This window comes from Corvus moneduloides, chromosome 3, assembly GCF_009650955.1.
Source record: "Corvus moneduloides isolate bCorMon1 chromosome 3, bCorMon1.pri, whole genome shotgun sequence".
In the NCBI taxonomy this organism is placed as follows: Eukaryota; Metazoa; Chordata; class Aves; order Passeriformes; family Corvidae; genus Corvus; species Corvus moneduloides.
Window position 1 is genome coordinate 14344992 of NC_045478.1, and position 16793 is coordinate 14361784.

The 16793-nt window shown below is 39.8% G+C and overlaps 1 protein-coding gene across 2 annotated transcripts in view; it reads right to left on the bottom strand.

Annotated features, from left to right (window-relative positions):
- LPIN1 (lipin 1) overlaps positions 1-16793 on the bottom strand; it is a 57143-nt gene that overhangs the window by 21279 nt on the left and 19071 nt on the right. For both annotated transcript variants that reach the window (XM_032104167.1, XM_032104168.1), the window contains exons 3-11: positions 16392-16487; positions 14837-15174; positions 14357-14476; positions 8664-8793; positions 7069-7375; positions 5536-5629; positions 4026-4213; positions 2984-3077; positions 490-559 (exon numbers count right to left, since the gene is read on the bottom strand). In XM_032104167.1, the coding sequence (XP_031960058.1) occupies positions 490-559; positions 2984-3077; positions 4026-4213; positions 5536-5629; positions 7069-7375; positions 8664-8793; positions 14357-14476; positions 14837-15174; positions 16392-16487 (1437 nt within the window). The remainder of the gene's footprint in view (positions 1-489; positions 560-2983; positions 3078-4025; positions 4214-5535; positions 5630-7068; positions 7376-8663; positions 8794-14356; positions 14477-14836; positions 15175-16391; positions 16488-16793) is intronic.

Consider the following 16793-nt stretch of genomic DNA (forward strand, 5'->3'; position numbering starts at 1 on the left):
CAGTTGTCACACAGTCACACCTATCTGGCACTATCTACATAGGTTATGAACAACCAACTAAGAAAGAAAAAGCTAGCAAGCTGCAGGCCTTCCTCATCCAGTAGTTAAAGCTTATTCACTTAAGTTATTTGTATTTATTAAATAATGTATGCTGTATACATATAAAATGGAAAGCAAACACCAAGTATTCAGCTACAGCAAACACAAACATGGGTCGATATAATTTATGCTTACAACCTATATTAATGAAGTAAAAAAGAAGTTTTCCTTCTTCAAAATAGTTGTAATAACTTTAGCCTAGCAAACAAACACTATCCACAGACTAAACTTAGTCCTTGTTTAGGCCATAATGTAAGAGAGATAAATGTTTATGTGAAGGTTGATTTTACTGATGTGAAGATTCTCTTGCGCAACAACCCACTTCCCTCCCTTAATCAATGGCATAATTTCAAAACTCCTCCTCTTGCCAGCCTTCATGTTCAATCTCACCTTTGGCAAAGGTTTCTGGAATGCCTGCATTGCCAGCAGAAGGGGTCCAGCTGTCGTCCAGTTGTAGTACCTGGGCATGCAAGAGAAACAATTACTGCATTCTGTAATCCCAAGGTCCCAATTCACAATCTACCTGGTATTTACCACCTGGCAGGTTAAAGCCACGAAGCACAGGTCAAACTCTGGCCTGCACAAGTAATAACAGACCCATCTTATTCCACAGTATGTTCACAGGTATTTACCACATGTATTTTTCAGGGTATGCAAGAGAAGCTCGGCCTTGAGTAGAAAGAGTATTTGTCACACATTACTCAAGTCATCATAGAATCACAGAATGGTTTGGGTTGGAAGGGACCTTAAAGATCATCTAATTCCAACTCACCTGCCTTGGGCAGGGACACCTTCCACTAGATCATGCTGCTCAGGTCCCCATCCAACCTGGCCTTAAGTACTTCCAGGGATGGCACATCCACCACTTCTCTGGACAACCTGTTCCAGTAACTCACCATCCTTACAGTAATAAAGAATTTCTCCTAACATCTAATCTAAACCTCTTCTCTTTTAGTCTAAAGCTGTCCCCCTGTATCCTATCACTATTACTATATAAGAAGTTGCTCTCCCTCTTTTTTCTAAGTCCCCTTTAAATACTAAAGAGCTGCAGTGAACTCTCCCCAGAGCCTTCTCTTTTCCAGGCTGAACCTCAACTCCCTCAGTCTGTCTTCATAGGAGAGGTGCTCCATTCCTTTGGTCACCTTTATGTCCCTCCTCTGGACTTGCTCCAACAGGTCCACGTCCTCCCTGTGCTGGAGGCAGAGCTGGATGCAGCTCTGCACGTGGGGTCTCACCAGAGCTGGATGCAGCACTGCACGTGGGGTCTCACCAGAGCAGAGCAGAGGGGCAGAATCACCTTCCTCGACCTGCCCATGCTGCTTTGGATGCAGCCCAGGACACGTTCAGCTTTCTGGGCTGCAAAAACACACTTAGCTCATGTCCAGATTTTTATTCACCAGAACCCCAAGTCCTTCTCTGCAGGGCTGTTCTCAGGGAGTTCATCTCCCAGCCTGTACTCATATCTGGGATTGCCCCACACCAGCTGCAGCACCTTGCATTTTAATTTGTTGAATTTCATGAGTTTCTCGTGGGCCCTAATCTCAAGTTTGTCCAGGTCCCTCTGGATAGTATCACTTCATTCTGTTGACCCCACTGCACCACTCAGCTTTGTGTCATCTGCAAAAGTGCTGAGGGTGCGCTCGGTCCCACTGTCTGTGTCACTGATAAAGATATTAAAGAGCACCAGTCCCAAGACAGAGGGCTCAGGGACACCACTGATCACTAGCCTCCACCTGGACAAAGCTGTTGACTGCAACTCTCTGACTGCATCCATCCAGCCAAAGTCCTTATTGTATTCCACTTTATCACAGCACAAGCCACATTTTTTACAAGCTTTTTCAGTGTTTTTCCATCAAGGAACTACATAAAACTTAGGGGCCATAGTCTGTAGCATGTCAAGCTCCTACTATTATGCATTGAACATGGCTCAACTCTTGTTACAGACAGTAGGACAATTACAGTATCCATTGCCAAGGGAAGCTGAAGCTCACACAACATTAAGAGAATATGACATTAAGAACCTCACTAAGATCTCTCTTCCCAATGCATTCAGTAGACAGATAAATACATCAGATTCAGAGAGCTGTGTCAGGGAAGCAGTGAGTGACTCACCTCAGACCACAGAGAGGGTCAGGTATGAGGCTGCAGCATACACAATACAAACTATCACCTGGTACATCAGCCTTGCATGAGCCACGTCTATGACTAAGGGTAGCCAAACCTCTAAGCACAGCACAAAGTCATGATCTCTTCTCTAACACTGTTTGCCAGGTGCAAGGAGCTCTCAAGTTAAAGAATCCCCAAAAATCTGCATCTGGCATAGCCTACAGCACTGCCCTGCTGCCAGCAATATAAACATACAAAATAATGTCTTAGCCTTGAAGAAATGGAAACCTCATACTCGGTGGTGAAGTTTAACAAGTCTTGAAAATCAATGCCTCCACAGAGGTGTATTAGCAAAAATATTCAGTATATACAAAAAAACTGCTTTTACTGAGTGATTAGAAGCAGACTGACACATCCTGTAAATATTAATTATTCAATCTGGCTCCAGGCAAGCCTTAGCAAGTTCACATCACATTTCATTTTTACTCTGTCAACTGAATGTGAATACTATTAGCATTTAATAGCAGTTTCTTGAAAGTCAAACTGCGTCAGTTAGCTGTAACAGGTCATCTGAAACTGCTTTTCACTTTCTTCAAAGGAGGAAAGGTAACTAGAGGGACCTGAATTCACTAGGGAGTTGACTCTTTCTGGATGAATCCAAGCTATGAACATTCAAAACCTGATTTTCAGCTACAGTTGTACTGATGTAATGCACTGAAGTGACACAGAAGTGTCTTGCTGTTGCAATAGTATTTTTTTTTTTCTGAAATATACTTACTTATTTCCAATCTTAACCACAAGGTTAGGGTCATCAATGATTGCAGGATTGTCCACAAACTGCTGATATGTTACTGCATGTTCTAAGAATTCTTCTGTGGGGGGAAAAAGTTACACTTGTAAAGCATGCATTTATGGATGCCTGGGATGGGCTGACCTAAACCTCTTAGCACCTCTTGGACACATTTGTTTCACCTTCATTGTGAGGGTGCTGAGAGTTAACTGCAATATGGAAGCAAATTGTTCAGAGATTCTCAATCTCAGAAGATGATGAGGGTTTCTTTGTTTGCTTCTGGGTGTCTTTCCTTTCAAAATACAACCTAAAGTGAAAGCTCAGGGATGGAACTGTGAGGGAGGAAATCTCCTTTCAGAAAAGTTATGTAAATTTACAAGTGATTCAGGTGACAGTATGACCCAAATAATTCACAGGATATATGAAATGTTTTAATAAGTAGCTTCTGAGCATCAGTCAGTGTAGCATCAGGCTCATATGATTTTACGATGCCACATAACTGCAGAAAATGCAAGTCTTAACACATTTATTTTCACTTTATGCCACTGGAAGTTTAAGGTACAGAGTATCGTGACTTATCTAAAAGTTACACAAGAAACTGGAGGTAGGGCAGGAATCAGGTTAAACTTTTCAACTCCCTCTCCTCATGTCCCCGTTTATGGACCACCTTTTTCATTCCTGACTCCAACAGCTGTGAATTTCCTAGCTTTATACTGTACTAAGTGGCTAAAGTATCATTAACATGACTGGGATACAAAACACAGCACTATCAGGAAGTAAAAGTACCAATAAAATACTTTCAAAATTTTTCATATATAGCAGATTGTTCAAATGTGTTAAAAATCCTAAGTCCTATGTGAGTCTACTATTCTAAGCATGAAAAGTTCTAGGAAGTTTATCATTACATGGCCAGTATTTATCTTCTCAACACAATGCTGAGCACAGCCACAGGAGGGCTCTGCAGCCTCAGGCTGGGAAGCTCAAACCCAGCTGCCAGCACACGTCTGCAATTCACAGAGCCATCCCGTACCTTTGGTTATCTCTTTGTTCTCAGTAAGGCCTCCGCAGAGAGAAATGGCAATGGAGGGCAAATCCCGAATTCCATCCGAGGTGCTTTCAGCTCCACTGTCAACACCTGAGCTCCCGACAGACTGCGGGGAGTGGCTGGCTGGCCGCGGCCCCAAGTCAGTCGTGTTCCTGCTTTGGGCATTATCCCCACTGGAAAAGAAAATTCAGGAATTCAGTCTTCACATATCCATTCCCAAATTCACTCCCTTCAACAAGCACTGTTTACATCTGACACATGCTTAGAGAAAAACAAAATTTAAAAAATTTCAATTTTACAGCAAAACAAAACAAAGTAACCTAGGGCCTTCATGTGCCCTCAAATATTAGATTGCTTCTACTTACTTGCCTAAAATAGGCATGTATAATTATATTTTCACTTATTTACAAGAGCGAGGAAAATAAGACAATAAACTGTATAATCTTAGTAGACAAAATAATGGTACAGTAAGCAGAGTTTATACTAGTAGAACTATTCTCACACAGGAACAAGAGTAAGCATATTAGTTTATTATTTATATTAACTAAACTGACAGCTAAACCCAAAAAAATATGTGTATGTTTGTGTATTTATGTGTCATTTATATATAGAGAAAACACTCTCCATGTAAACTACTAGGCTTAAAATTTTAAGAAACAATAAATCATTATACCCACTTAAAATCTGATGAGATCATTATTACAAAGTGTAAGCTCATCAAACTCTGCTTTCCACTCCGGATTTATATGAATGCATTTGAGAAAGAAATTTTCAATCCAACATTTTCCCCATATAACTAATTCTTCTCAGTTTTATTGAAATGTTAATATTACAACAGCTGAGTTTAAGCAAGCAAAAAAAGAAAAATAAAGTACACAAGCTGCTTTAGTTGTTGCTCAATGACTTTCATCAAGTGACTAGAGTATATGTCGAAAGAGAACTATAAATGTTGCAAGAGACTCTAATAAAGATCAGAACAAGTTGGAAATTGTATGTTCAGGGTGCAGTATTTTCATATATAACTCTGTCATGCATCTTCCAAAAACTATTTTCTGATATTCATATTTATAGGTGATCAACCACAGTAAAGCAACAGCAGAGCAATAATTTTCTGCTAATACTGTTAACAGTAAGATATGTTCTTTATAGTAATAAGTCAGGACATGGGGATAAATATATCCCAAGGCCAACTGCTCCCCCAGGACATGTGAGTAACACTCACAAACATCAGTGTATATCACATAACCATTCACAATCAATATATATGCTTAATTGACCAAAACAGAAAACCAGCTGCAAGCACTCTTCTCATGCCCAAATGCAGTTCCAAAAGTTCTAATATTCCTCTCTACAGAATGTTACTTTCCTTCTGCCTTCATCTCTGCTTGAACCCTGAAAGAGACGTCTTATCTGGTAGGCAATGAAGAGTTTGATCTAAATATGGAAGGTGATAAGAGCTCTTTAAAAAATAAAAATATAAGAAAAGAACTTATACTTTTTGGGGAAATAAAGTGCAGCAACTTCTGGATCCATGTCAGTGAGGTCATCTAAATAGACACCATCAGCACCAAGATGCCGGCTCCGTTTGTCTGTAAGGCACAGAAAAAATAAGCCTATTAATTAATACTATTTAATTATTAATTAATTAATATTAATTCATATTAATCCAGAGCTGTTATTACTGTTTAGCTATTCATTTTAAGATTGAGAAACCAGACAAGTTATAACCATTTCTGAACCGTATTTGTACAAAACGAGACTGCCAAAAATTTCAAAACAAGTTTCATATCTACATTGTTCAAACTATGAATTAACAAAATGGGACAGCAGAGGACTAGTTTTGAAACAGGCTAAAGACTCCCTATCCCAGACAAAATCACTGGGAATCAGAAGGCAGTGGCTACCACCAGAAAACAGCAAAGGGAAAACCTTCTAAGTACTTGCATAGGCCTATTATCACAGCATGGCAGTCAGAGCATTTAATCTTTGAGAACTAATCTTCCATCCCTCCTTGAAAAGGGGAAATAACAGACTAAAATATAGTCACTAACACACTATAACTGGCTCATTATGGAGACAACTCACTTTTAAGCACATACACCTGATGTGCTGTGTGTGCAGATGCACCACCATAGGGGACAACACACCCCTTCTAGGCCTGTCACTAGGACCAACATAGAGCCACTGCTGTACTGTTGTTGCCAGTTCACCTAGACAAGTAACCACTGTAAGGCCAAAACCTAATTTGGAATTCATTCTCAAACCACAGCTTCTCACTGTCCCGATTTCCAACACCAAGCACCACAAAAACAACCAGAAAATCTATACAAGGACTGAATAATAAGCAGAGAAACACATCATTTTTTGTTTTCAAAGACAGTAGAATGCATGGGGAAGAGGCTAAGAAACTTGTATATTTACTGATTAAAAAGCAGCTGCACAAGCTAGGCTTATGTAGAGTTACATAATTATGGAATAATCAGTGCTGTAAAACAGAACATTTGTAATCAAATAAATTTCATGTGAAGACTGTAACACTTGTTCACTTGTTATAAAATGTACACACAGAACTGAAAAGCATGTAAAACAAAATCACCTTATTTTATGGCAAATCTGTTCCTTGTGCAAAAGACATATTACAATTTTGCACTAGAGCAGAGAGTTTCCACAATTACCAGCAACACATCACTCAGGTGAACCAGCAGACCTACAGTCTGCTTATACAAAAAAGTGAAATCCCTGAATCCGTCAAATGTGAACAAGATTGGAGTAAGTTTTGTAGTCTTGCTCATATGCACAGAACTGCCAAAAACTTCTAACCAAGCAGAATCTTCTATCTAATACATATCTCATGTGAACAGCTTGATGCACAACTCAGGTTTTGAGGGCTCATTCCAAAGCTTATTCCTTTCCTGATCTGAAAGCACCTTCAGGGCACAGATTAATTTATACAGCAATAAGATGCTTTATCACCATGAAATCTGAAGACAAAATCATACATATAAAAGTGCAGGATCAAGAGCTTTACCTTTCTTTCTGGTAGGGGAATCTGTCTTGCCAGTCGGTTGGGCTGAGCAAGCTGCAGCTTGTTTTATTTCTTCGTTTGCAGGCAATGGGGGTTCAGCTGCTCCTGGCAGCTCTGTCTCTGGTTTATTTGTCTCAGCTGGTAAGGGCTCACTTTCATCAGCAATTGCTGCATCTGCTTGTCCAAGGGCAGGCAGAGGAGACACTGTGTTAAACTCCTCTACAGGAGAACTTTGGATGACCCGAAAGTGAGTGCTTTCAGGATTTACATCTGCTATGCTGGGTTCCTTTGCTTTGAGCAGAACACTGGCCTGTGAGGAAAATTAAACAGATTACAGAAAAGCTCTTAAAAAATCCAACAGCCAGTTTAACCTGTTCTGTTTACTCCACTGAGATCAGATTGCCAAGATGACCAACTACAGCAGAAAGTCACTACTAACTGAGAAACTACAATATGGGAAAGACATCTCTGCTGTGTGTTTGTGCAAAATTCATTTGCATCTTGGGACCAGGAAAGATTTGTTCTGCAATGTGCTCTACAGTCTTCATTTTCATTCACCTGAACATGCCACCTCCCGCTCTGCCTTCCTCTCTTCCTGTGAAAATCCTGGCTTTCCATCAGAAGATAAACCTGACAAATAATAGAAGGTAGCAGACTGGAGTCCTTGCACAGTCAAGATGCTCTCAGGCTCCAGGACATTGTCTAATCCCCAGATTTAGAATTTAAGTCTTTCTGAACAAGATGCCCACTACCCTGGCCTGCAAAGCAGAATTTTTTCTTCTTTATACTGCATGTAAGCCCATCTCTCCTGCAGTCCTTTCTGCAGAGAAGCCAGCCTTCAGCAGGAGGTGCCAAACTCTGCACCATCCCAGCCCCGATAGTTGCAGTATTCCACTGAAACCTGACCTCTATTTCTCATACCCTGGTGCATGTGTAAACCCTAAGCCTCCTCTTTCCTGTGTGAATGCTGTGACTCTACAGAGCTATCACGAGGAGCCAGCCAGCACCTGACCAGCCTGCAGTGTGGGCAGCTGCCGACAGTTTCTGTGCAGCACTGGAGACAATGCTGCACAGATCCCACACCTAACTGGGACAAATGGCTCCAGGAGGAGACAGGCATCAAGCCAGTCCTCTCAGCCAAGAGAACAGCACATCTGCACATCCAGAGATCAGAACTGCAGGTGACTCTAGATGCTCTTGTACCCAAGCAGCCCATTTTAATTTCTGTGAATCAGACTGGTAACACCAAGCACCTGATTTCCATTTAAGATAATTTATGAATTTCAATGATTTACCAAAGGACATTGGGTTTGATTTTTTTCTGGTTTTTAAGCTTCTAACAGTCTACAAGATTAGTCTACAAGACTAGTAGGCACTTCTTCGTTTTCTGTGTATCATCAGTGTTGAGAATATCCATGCCATAAGGTACTTTCCTATACCTCCTACGGAGCAAGATTCAATTCTCTTACATAAAACACTGTAATTTTGTGTAAAATCAGGATCCATTTCCTCTTCACCAGTCTGCAGTAGACTAAGCACATGGGCCCTATTAAAGCACAATAGATGCGAGCAGGAATTAAAGAACTTATGTTGGATACCTTTGCAGCCTGGGGTAGCTCTCCCCATGCCCAGTGCATGTGAGGATTATCCTTCAGTCCACTTCTGTCTGTAGGTTTACTGACTAATTCTGAGTCACTTTGAGGAGTAGGAGGACGTGAATCTGAAGGGCTAAAGAAAAACAAACAAAAATGTTACAAAAGTAACCACAGCACACTAAATACTTTTCAAACTGATGTCCACCAATACAAAGGATTGAAGACTGAATAATCAAGAGCCACCAAAAGTATGAAAACATAGAAAAATGTTTAAACAGTTCAGGGTCCTCTTACACTGGCATTCAGAGGTCTCATCCCTTTTCAGTAAGTGATGTCAGAGAAGGAGGATTTCAGAAGCTGAAAGATATGGAACAAGAACACTGGACCCGAACATTTCAGGGAGGATTTTTGGTTTTCTGCATGGAAAAAGAATGGGGATGGTACCAACAGCAGCAGATGAACAGATGTTAGTATTGTTATAATGTATGCGAAGTGCAGAAATTACTCGCTCACATCAACAAGACACCTTATCCTGACTAAGTTTATAATTTAGTCTGAGGAATCCAGTTGACTCCTTTCTAACTTGTTCAGTTGTACCATTGGATGGATGTTTATAAGGAAAACAGCAGGAGCTACACAAAGAATTTGAGCCCTTTCAGTTTAAACGTATTTAACTGTTTGTTTTGATAACTACTTGCTATTAAATATTTATAAATTAATTAGTAAATTATCAGCCTGTAGCATATTTTTAATGTGGTGAAGTCAAGAATGTGATGTCAAGTCAGTCGTTAATAAATAATGAATCACTGACTTCAAGGACAGTAGGAAAAAATCAGATTACCTGCTCTGCCTTTCTGTACAACACGTCACAGTATTTCCCCCAGAACCTCCTCAACAAAGCCTGCATTTTTATCTGAGCCATAACGTCTTTGTATACTCATCCAATCCTGATTTAAAAACTAAAAGCAACAAAAGAATCTACAACATTCCTAAATCAAAGGTCCAAACTGAGTTAACTTTTCATTCTCAAAACAAAAGGCTTCCATCTCATGAGTGCCTAACACATGAAGTTCAACAAGGCCAAGTGCATGGTGCTATGCCTGAGTCGAGGCAATCCCAATACAGGCTGGGCAGAGAATGGACTGAGAGCAGCCCTGGAAGAATTACTTGAGGGATGTTCATGGATAAAAAGCTGTGAGGGTGGTGAGAACTGTCACAGGTTGCCCATGGAAGTTGTGGACTTCCCATCCCTGAAGACCAGACTAAACGGGGCTCTGAACAACCTGGTCTAGTGGAAGGTGTCCCTGGCCATAGCAGTGGGGTTGGAACAAGATAATCTTTAAGGTCCCTTCCAATCTAAATCATTCTGTGATTCTACAATCCTATGGAACAGCAAAACTGGTTTGGATATTCAGTTTATTCAGAAAAAGATAAAGAATAAATCAAACATGAAGAATTTATGTAAAGGTAGACTCATAGAATGATTTGAGTTGGAAGGGACCTTAAAGACCATCCAGTCCAATCACCTTGCCATGAGACCAGCTGCTCAAAGCCCCATCCAGCCTGGCCTAGAACACTTTCAGGGATGGGATATCCACAAATTTTCATGGCAATCTGTTCAGTGCCTCAACACCCCCACAGTGAAGAACTTCTTGACAAAAGTCCAAGCTTTCAGTTCAAAGCCACTACATGCTCTTATGAAAAGTTCCTCTCCCTTTTAGGTACTGGAAGGTGCTATGAAGCCTCTCTTTTTCAATATTCTGCAGAGCCAGCTGGTAGGGAATTCACTGATCACATGAACATAATTACTTCACATTCACATCTGAAATAACAACAACCTAATTATCTGCATTATTCACTGCTTTCATCTATGCAGGAAGATACACTTTTAATATGGACAAACACTAGGACTTTTTAGACACAGATATTTATGTTACCTAATTAAATTATAAAATTTATAACCCATCTTTTTAGGGCCTACGAATTTCAATTTTTTTATCAGTCCTTAGCGTATAACCTACAATTTGACAGATGAAGGAATCAATACAATGCAATTTTAAAAGTATTTTCAATCTCTAAGGATTCAAGAAATGCTTAGTGGGTTTTTCAGCAACTTCTAAATCTCCCACTGAAAAGTTTGTAGGATTTGCAGTATTTTCCATACTTACAGGACACTGAAACCTTGGAAATCAGGAGCCTAAGCACTTCAGAAAATCTCAGTAGGCAATAATGCCCCTACTGCTGCTTTAAGCCTAAAATATCCAGATTTAAGGAAGCCTTGTCACTTCATGTCTTACTTACCCTGTGCACTATAGACATTTTAACCTCCAAGATACCTACTGTTTACATAGAAAATCTCCAATCTGGCCTTGTTCAGCCCAAGTTCACTTGCTCAGACACCCTGAGAGAACAGAGGTATTGCTTCAGTTTGGGTAGAACCTCTGCATTTTGCAGTAAGAAAACTGATTTGGGGTGGAGGGGAACCTCGTCTTCTCCGTAATTTTCCCTGAAAATACAGTTCCCTTGTACACACAGCTGAGTGGGGAAGAGCCTGAGATGCTGCTCAGCACCATGACTTATATTCTCAGAGACACAACAGAAGTACCAGAAATATGGCACTCATATATGTGGTGCCTATTAAAGCAGGCAGAGCTCTGCTCTTTGAAGGTTCTTGCTGCAATGGCTGCCCAATGATCTGGGTTTGCCTTGGGCTGAACTATGTCTTGCAATTCTTGTGTCCCTAAGTTATGCACTGACTCAGCCCAGCTGAAATTTCCTTGCCTTGCACAGATTGCTGAGATACTGCAGATCAAACCAGAGCCACCCATCCTGTCAACAGTGCACAAGAAGGAAGGGAAACTTCAGTCATTTAGATCAGCATCTCTGATTCACATCCTATAGATGCTGAATATTTGTGTCACAGTCCTGTGTATTCCTTAACAGCTATGACTGCACCTAATCTAATCTAATGACAAAGAACAAGGAACTTGGCCTGTAGTTGGCAGTTCTGCAGTAACAGACTACAATGATTTTTGCAGCATTTTCCACTAGAAGCAAAGAGATGCCTGAAAAAGGAGGAGTGTGACCTGAGAAAAAGTCCTGTCTTATGTGACAAAAAATACCTGTGAAAAGATAATCAGAAGGAAAGAGGCCTACATCATGCACATGTCACAGCAATGACTGAGAGCCTCTGACCCTCCTCTCATGTGGCCATAATAGCATGCCTTATTTCACACAGAGGGAAATATATTGCTGAAAGACCCACCACGCATTTCTTATTTCAACAGCTGCAAACAGAGTCTCACTCAGACAAGTTGCTACAGCACTTTAGCTGTCTACCTAGTCTGTAATGACCTAGATGACCTCCAGAGGAAAGTTCATGGAGCTACCTAGAGCACATCCCTGCTCCATCCCAACCTGTGCTCCTGCCCTTCTTTGCCAAGAGAACATGCTAAGGAGAACAGTTTTGAATATCCCAGGATCTCACTTTGACCTAGCGCTGCTACATGGTCAGGTTAAAGAGGGCAGACCCAGAAGCTGAGAAAACCTCAAGACTATCAGTTTTGATAGGGCTTTAGGCACCTAGTATGGCAACTGTGTTGACATAAGAAATGAGTAACTTAGCCTGATTTATTACTCAAAGCTTTCCCACCATTAACGGAGAATTGCAGAGGTCATGGTCTACTACTTTAAATTTTTTAGTGTTGCTGTGACCTCTCTCCACTGACTTAATGGAGTAAAAGAGCTTGACTGCAGAATCTTGAGACTTCTTGAATTTAAGGTAACACAGAAAGTGTCTGTATTCACTTTTAGCTCTGTGGAAAAGAGGAATCCTACACTACAACAAAGGCTTAGTCTCAGTCTCCTAAACCTCAACCAAGATCCCTTATCTACTGCGTCATCTTTACCCTGCAAGGTTTCCCCCCAACACAATCCAACATACAGAAAGTCTTTCCCCCTCCCAAACCATGGAACAGAGGAAAGAAGTTTTCTTTTGGCACTGGGCTCCTCCCATTACAAGATTTGCATTTTTTATTGCTAACTTAATCTCTGAGGTTTTTGTTTTGCTTTTACTTTAGCAACCTATGGACAAGCAAATAACTCAGGAAAACCATGTGATAAAAATGTCATTAAAATATATACTGATTGTAAAAAGCTATGTGGAAACATCAGTATTTAGAGGAATGAATTCACTAGCTAAGTTCTTACTTTTTTGGGTTTTTATCATCTTAATGAACTTGATTTTTAACCCAGGCTCTCATTGCCATGACTTTATATCAGCTACCCTCTTTCAGTGGATGATTCATCAAGGTAAAGTTACCTCGACTCAATGCCCACAAAGAAGCAAGCAGAAGAAGTGGTTTCCAATGTCACTTTCAAAGTGTCTGGGTTAGCAATAAGTACAGTTCTCAATTCAATGCATTCACATAGACTTAATGTGTTAAAAGTGTACTAAAGTGTTAAAAGGATTAAAAAGCAGTCCAGAAAAGAGGGAGGACAACTGTTCTACCTGTCTGGAAGAGAAAAGTGAGAAGATTGTTGAGGACAAGAGTTAGATAGGCCTCTGTCTGCTGGAACAGCGAGGAGAGAGGTTTGCCCTGTACAGTCTATAGCCTTACTGGGCAGAAGAGCATGTTGGGAGAAAGAAAGACAAGGTGTCACTATTGACAAGTGCTAATTAACATAAACTCTTTGTGCATTAGCTACACAAACACTGAATTTACATTGAGAGTTTTCAAAATCCAGGATACTGCAATCAAGAAACAAACAGAACATACAGTTCCAAAAGCCATCGAAAGGGCAGGTCAAGCTTTGCAGGCACTGGAGAACGTTTCTCGAACTCTATTCAAAATATTTCAATTTAGCCCTTGCCCCAAAATAATCTCCTCACAATCCCTTCCTCTGCCCCTCAACTACAGAGGCAGGATATTGAGATTAGACTTCTTAGGACAAGGTCTTGTGAATACTGCTGCACTCCAGCAGCCTGCATAGGGGTGTGGAGCACACGTGCATGACAACACACACACACAGACCTAACTGGAATTATAGTGCAATGCACATTAAGCAAAAAATGTCCCTTTTTGACGGACACAAGAAAGGAGGTCCAAACTGCTTTGTTTTGACATGAAAGGTATACACATGCACACAAACACACATACAGGAAAAATCAAGAAAATTACTGTAAGTGTTCTTTCCACACAGTAAATATTTCATGTCTATATTAAAATGGACATTAAAAGCTCACATTCCTTAAAAAAAAAAACCACCTTTTTTTATATATCAACTCCAATCTGGCAAATTCTTAAAAGGATTACACTCAAAGTACTGAAGACTTATAGAACTATATTCACTGAAGTCCTTATGGGAGGTGTGCATCAGGCATTCAGATTTCACAAAGCATTCATCCTCTCTACAGTATTTATATGCAAACGGTGACAGTAACAGATAAAAATATTCTTCAGAATTTATGGACCTGCATTTGTATGTATGCATTTCCTCCATCAAGGAAAAAGCCAGCCTGATGTTTTGGTATACTATCTTATTGCAAAAATAAAAAGCACTCATCTAATAATGGTCAGTGACCATGTTTGCCATCAAAACCTTTAGTAATACTTCATATAGTACTGGCATAGAAGACACTACCAGAAAAATTAAAATTAGGGTAGTATCTAGAACTGTACTATCAGAAAAAGTACCTTTGAAGAGGTGACCATTCACCATCTGAATGAGGGTAAGGTGCAGACTGAGAAAGCACAGAAACTGCAGGAGCCTTTATGTCAGATACATCATCAACAAACACATCTGGCACAGGGATCCTAAACAGAGGAAAAGAAGTGACATTTAAAAACCATACTTGATTACTGAATTGTCATATACATCAGATATGTATATGACATGTATTCTCCTGTCGCAGAGAATTAGTATAACCTGAACTAAAAGGAGATAAATGTTATCTGATTCAAACCATCTAGTTCACACCACCACAGAGGGTTCTTCTTATGTTTTTAATGTCATTTTCATGACTTTAATTACTAACATTCCCAAAAGCTTTCTAGTCTAAAGATTTAAAGTAACACCTTCATCAGCCATATGTTCTGACTTAAAAATTACTTCTAGAAGACATGGACTGGAACATTAACCTAGGTTTCCATCACATATCTCAAATCCACTGATACCTTGAATTGTCCGAGGGCTCTTTTTCTTCCTCCGAACTAATCTCTATGGGAAACATGTCTTCATCTTCTGATGTGTCTCCATGTGTGTCTTCTCTTTTTAAGCTGTCTATTTTATGAGTTGACTTCCTCCTCTTCTTCCTTCTTTTTTTCACAGAGCTACAGACTGGAGATGTTTCAGTAGAAGGCTGGGATCCATGGGTTTGGGGCAGGACTTGTGAGGATGCATTGATGTCCAGGTTTCGTATCCTGTCTATGGAATTCCTCTTCAGCTGGGATTCCATTAAAGCAGTCCTCTCAGACAGAATGGGAGATGTGGAGAGATGATAAGGAATTACCTCCTGAAAAAGAAAAAATTCAAACCATTAAACATGTTAGCTCTTTCACCAGTCATACAACTGGTTCTAAGGCCTATGCACAATTACCAAAATCTAAGTTATTCACTCCTCAGAAAAATAACAAAGATCAGACATCTGGATGTTCATTATGCTCCTATAGCATACGGAAATTTTGCCATAGCTGCATTTCCTTAGACAAACCAGGGACAATACTCTTGATACAGCATCCTCTGAGCATCTAATATTGGCCAGTTTACAGCATAAGTCTCTGTCCACCTCATGTAAGATACAGAGCAGAAACAAAATCTTAGTTTAGAACCTGAAGATTTTGTAAAATACAATTCCCCTTCTCAACACAGATGACAGATAGTAGTCAGATAGGTCAATAGTTTATAATTAGGTCACACAAACATCCTGCTATTCAATCATATATTTACATCTCTAGGCATTCATGGAAGTACTTCCAGCAGTTTTCAGCCACCAAATAACTGTTATCACACAAAAATTTTAAACATAAAGATATAGAGATGCACATTCACAAAGCTCTCACCTGAAACTAGTACTATCATACTCAACACAGGAATTTGAAAACTCATCCTGCTCTGAACAAAAATTATTGGGGATATCTGAAGAGAAATGCCTGCAAAAATTTTCTGATATTACATTACGTGTAGACTACTCAAAGTTAGTGTAACCATAACTTATTTGGACCAGTATTTAACCACAGCTCAACAGCAAACACTCTCATTTAAATATAGCTCCCCATGAATAATAGTTGTGAGATCATGTTTATAGGGAGCACCAGAACTAATGTGTGCACAGATGTTTACAGAGCACGTGCACTTTTACTGGCAGTCTGGTACATATGTTCAAATTAAAGATTTCTGCAAAAAACAGGTCCCTGGACATTAACCTCTTGCACACAACTTTGGAGCATGTGAACTCTGTACATGCCATTTCTGTTCACGCACTGGCATGCACATGATTTATTTTTTACTTATGTGATTATCTTTAGCTTTTTCAAATCTCAGCAACTCAAAAAAAAAAAACCCCAAAGTAACAGGACAGCATTAGATTTCCGTAGCAGAAAATTGTCCAGAAACTTTCAAAACTATAAAATAGATAAAATTATATTTTTCAACAAGATTCCTGAACTCAAAACTGAGTCTAAAGAGCAAGCATGGTATTTTTAATGAATTATAAGTAGTTTTTACTCTTACCTGATCATTATCCATCTCCTGCACAAAAAAGGCCTCCCCATTGTCTCCTAGTTTCATGTGCAAATCTACAGCCTCTCCATTAATTTCTATGTCAACCTGGAAGGAAACAAATATATTCTCATATGAAAAGAAAGTTAGTCCTGCTGCTGGCACTGGGCAAATGCTTCTCAGGGAAGAGTAGGAAACAACTCCATTTTCACTGTAAATTTTTTGGAGACTTGCACAAGTCTACATTTATGTTGTATTTCAGGACACAGTATACCATTGGCACAGTAATATTTTTCAACTTTTACCTATCCTAAATACTGGCATTTCCTTCTGATCTAAGTAAGAACTGAACAATGTCCATGCTGACTTTAGGATCTTTCTGCTGAAAATTCTAGCTGCATTAGAACCTAGACT